The 4,133-nt window shown below is 44.2% G+C and overlaps 1 protein-coding gene across 2 annotated transcripts; it reads left to right on the forward strand.

Moving 5' to 3' along the window:
• The first annotated feature begins 539 nt into the window (after nucleotides 1–539).
• Nucleotides 540–3,659, forward strand: LOC140998239 (acidic mammalian chitinase-like). Of its 2 annotated transcripts, none has more exons than XM_073468449.1 (11): nucleotides 540–564; nucleotides 679–708; nucleotides 1,337–1,538; nucleotides 1,635–1,691; nucleotides 1,776–1,941; nucleotides 2,262–2,386; nucleotides 2,481–2,604; nucleotides 2,687–2,869; nucleotides 2,965–3,084; nucleotides 3,179–3,317; nucleotides 3,400–3,659. In XM_073468449.1, the coding sequence occupies exons 1-11, from the start codon at nucleotides 540–542 to the stop codon at nucleotides 3,657–3,659; spliced, it is 1,431 nt and encodes a 476-aa protein (XP_073324550.1). The 2 variants fall into 2 exon arrangements, with proteins under 2 accessions (XP_073324550.1, XP_073324551.1); XM_073468450.1 differs by having other exon boundaries at nucleotides 3,433–3,659.
• Nucleotides 3,660–4,133: the final 474 nt, after the last annotated feature.

Consider the following 4,133-nt stretch of genomic DNA (forward strand, 5'->3'; position numbering starts at 1 on the left):
CAATAAGACGAACAATGTAGTTACTTCCAGGGACAGACTATACGTAATAACTGATATTTAACCATGTCTGAGGTTGATAAGGCATGTCGCGGAGAACGTAAGGACAACTGAGTAAACATCCGTATCAAACAGCTTATGTAAACGGAAAGTGGTGCAACGTGAATTTTGCTGTCAAAGAATGATTTGGGTTTGAGTGAAAATCATCAAGAAATCATAAAAATTTGATACTTATAAATAACCATTAACCAGAAATGTACCCACAGTGCTGATATACTTGCAAGCAAAGTGTAAACTGAAGAACTGTTGAACAATAACCTTGACAATATCTCATTTAATCAGATCATATTATTATCAAAAGGCACTTGAAGGTTATCGGTGCTTTCCGCCAACTGGTGTTAACCAAACAAATGAGTTTGACTTTTGAGTTTTGCTGAGTAGTAAGACCACATCAAACATCTTTTAGAGATATTGCAGATATGAGGAGGAACCTGCGAGTATAAAAGAGTCTGCTGGTCTTCAGATTGTTGTACAGAGGCACCATGGGCAAGCTACTTATCTGCGTCGGTAAGCATAGCTACTCACTAATAAACACCTCGGAACTTTAACTTAATTTCATCTTGTGCATAATGCAGATTAATTCTCTTTAACTACTTCTAATCCTGTCTTGTCTTTCTGCAGGACTGGCTCTCCTGCTGCATGTGCAGCTAGGTAATTATATCCTTTGTCACTTCATGGTTGGAGTCATATGTGTAGACTAGAGCTGCAATGATTATTCAGTTAATCTTGACGTCCAAAAGAGAATTAATTGCCAACTATTTTGATAATCGATGCAAAAATGTCAAACATTGGCTGGTTCCAGCTTCTTAAATGTGAGGGTTTATGATGAGTAAATGGAGAACGTTTTGGACTGTTGGTTGGACAAAAGAAGCAATTTGAAGACATCACTTTGAGTTCTGGGAAACTGTGGTGTGACTGCCAATCTGAACTGTCTGGGGTCTGTGAGGAAGTTCAAGATCCAATTGCAGAGTGTGGTGCTCAAGCTCAGAGTGTGTTGATTTCCAATCTGCTTCATGGGTGAGATTGTGTTGAATGCTGAGCTGCTCAACAAAAAGCATTCGGATGTAGCTGTGTTTATTCTCCAGTGTGCAAACTGAGTGGAGGGCAGTGGATATGGCATCCTCTTTTTCACACGTGTTTATTTTACAGACTAAACAATTGATAGAATAATCATGAAAATAACTGGCAGATTAATTGATTATGAAAGTAATCATTAGTTGCAGCCCTAGTGTAAATGTATTAAGTGGGTGACATGATGTAATTGTTCCACATGTTGCAGGATCATCCTACATCCTCTCCTGTTATTTCACTAACTGGGGACAGTACCGTCCCGGAGCAGGAAAGTATTTTCCCACCAACATTGACCCATGTCTCTGTGACCATCTCGTCTATGCCTTTGCTGGCATGGACAACAACATGATCAAGACCTACGAGTGGGACGATGAGAAGCTCTACGGACAGTTCCAGGCCCTGAAGAACGAGTCAGTACACATGAATGCTCACATGAAAACACATGTTAGTACATATAAGCATCCAAACACCCACAGAGTGTGAGTTGATGTTATTGGTGCTTGCAGGAACAGCAACCTGAAGACTCTGCTGGCCATCGGAGGATGGAACTTTGGTACTGCGAAGTAAGTCGTTTTGAAATGAGGATCAGCGCTCTCACCTGGAGGAATGTATAGGTAGAAGCACTCTGACGGTCTTCCTGTCTTCAGGTTCACCGCTATGGTTTCCTCCGCTGCCAATCGTCAGACCTTCATCAGCAGCGTGATCACTTTCCTGCGTCAGTACCAGTTTGATGGTCTGGATCTTGACTGGGAGTACCCCGGCTCTCGTGGCTCCCCAGCTGAGGATAAGCAGCGCTTCACCGTCCTGGTCCAGGTCAGTTATGTTGCTTTTCAGTCTCTGGCTACAGACAAATCCAGGTTGTAGACCTAAACACTGTATATAGGTTTTCCCATTATAAAGGTCCAGTGTGTAGGATTTAATAGCATCTAGCAACCAACTGAACTGAATCTTAAATGCTACACATTGGACCTTTAAGGGCTTTGGCCAAGGAATTTGTCCAGGGGATTCTGAAGAACTGGTTATATGCTGGAAATACTGTCATCAAATGCCTTCAAAATAAAGTTTATGATCTGCATGACTTTCTGCAATGATGCAGAAACTTTAACTGTTTCTCTCTCATCCCCTGTCTGTAGGAGCTGTTGAGCGCCTTCGAGGCCGAGGGCAAGAAGACCAACCGTCCCCGTCTGATGGTGACCGCTGCTGTTGCTGCTGGAAAGGGAACCATCGACTCTGGATACCAGATCGCCCAGCTTGGAGCGTGAGTACACGAGCAGACACATGCAAACATTACAGACATTTGTTGTACAGAAGACAGCGATTACTTAACATTAATCCTCATGTCTATGTGTCAGTGTGCTGGACTACTTCCACGTCATGACCTATGACTTCCACGGTTCTTGGGAGCACAACGTTGGAGAGAACAGCCCTCTGTACAAGGGCCCTGCTGACCAGGGATCCATGATCTACTTCAATGTGGTGAGTGAGGGCGCCTGCTGTAAATGAATATTTTTTATTAAAAAACAGATGCTCACACCGGCCTGTAATCTCTCGTGTGTAGGACTATGCCATGAACTACTGGAAGAGCAACGGTGCCCCAGCTGAGAAGCTGCTGGTTGGTTTCCCCACCTACGGCCACACCTTCCGCCTGGCTTCCTCCAACACAGCTGTCGGAGCTCCTGCCAGTGGACCCGGAGCTGCTGGACCTTTCACTCGTCAGACTGGCTTCTGGGCCTACTATGAGGTTTGAACTTTTTTTAGAGGCCATAAGACAGGATAACATGCCATATGTACATATATTCTGTGTATCCCTGACTTTAAATCTCTCCCTCCCATCAGATCTGTACTTTCCTGAAGCAAGGAGCCACTCAGGCTTGGGACGGCCCCCAGCAGGTGCCATATGCCTACAACCAGGGAACCTGGGTTGGATATGACAATGTTAAGAGCTTCCAGGTTAAGGTATGAAGTTTTATTTTTTATTTAAATTCCTGTCACAAACCTTTATGTTATAAGGGTTTTTAACATTGTGTTTCACCTCTCATCCTCTCAACAGATTCAGTGGTTGAAGCAGAACAATTTCGGTGGAGCCATGGTGTGGAGTTTGGATCTTGATGACTTCAGCGGTACTTTCTGTGGCCAGGGAAGATACCCCCTGATCAACACCATCAAGAGTGGACTGGGAACTGGAGCTTGTACGTCTGAACCATGCATTCTCTGATAATAAACATGCTGATGTGGTTTCCAGCTTCTAACTCCTTTCATTTCTCCCCTCAGCCTGCAGTGCTCGTCCTGACCCCCTGCCTCCAGTCCAACCAACCAAGCAGCCTCTGCCCCCAGCCGGCGGTGGTGGCAGCAGCAGCGGCGGCGGCAGCAGCGGAGGATCTGGCTTCTGCGCTGGCAAGTCTAATGGACTCTACCCCGACCCAACCAACAAGAACCACTTCTACGAGTGCAACCAGGGAAAGACCTACGACCAGCACTGTGCCGTCGGCCTGGTGTTCGATGACAGCTGCAAGTGCTGCAACTGGGCTTAAACAATCCATGGTTTGTCTTCATACTGGTTGTTCTTAAGTCAGAGCTGGGTCAACTATCTTGTAAAATAAGACCCTTTAACTACGGCCCATTCAAAAACAGCTCTGTAACACCTGTTACTGATGTAACTGAAATAAACATTGCATTCAAAGCAACTTTGAATCTGGTTGGTTTTGTGTGTCTCATGTATGTTTTTATTCGTAGTCAGTGATGTCATAAAACTGCAGGTTTCATTGTAACCGTTGTTCTCTGAGTGAAGAGAATATCTCTTTCATCTCAGAGCATTAAAGCAAGAAAGTGGACTGTGTATTTAACAAGTGAAGACAATCATGAGTGACAGTGATGGTCAATGATCTGCAATATACTTACAGCAAATACAGACACAAACACAAGTACATATGGTCAAACCCACTTTGGAATCAATCTTTTTCATGTTTTTCTATAATCTGTCAACATTTATACCGTCTCAATGTCAA

The sequence above is a fragment of the Pagrus major genome, chromosome 6 (genome assembly GCF_040436345.1).
Source record: "Pagrus major chromosome 6, Pma_NU_1.0".
Taxonomy (NCBI): Eukaryota; Metazoa; Chordata; class Actinopteri; order Spariformes; family Sparidae; genus Pagrus; species Pagrus major.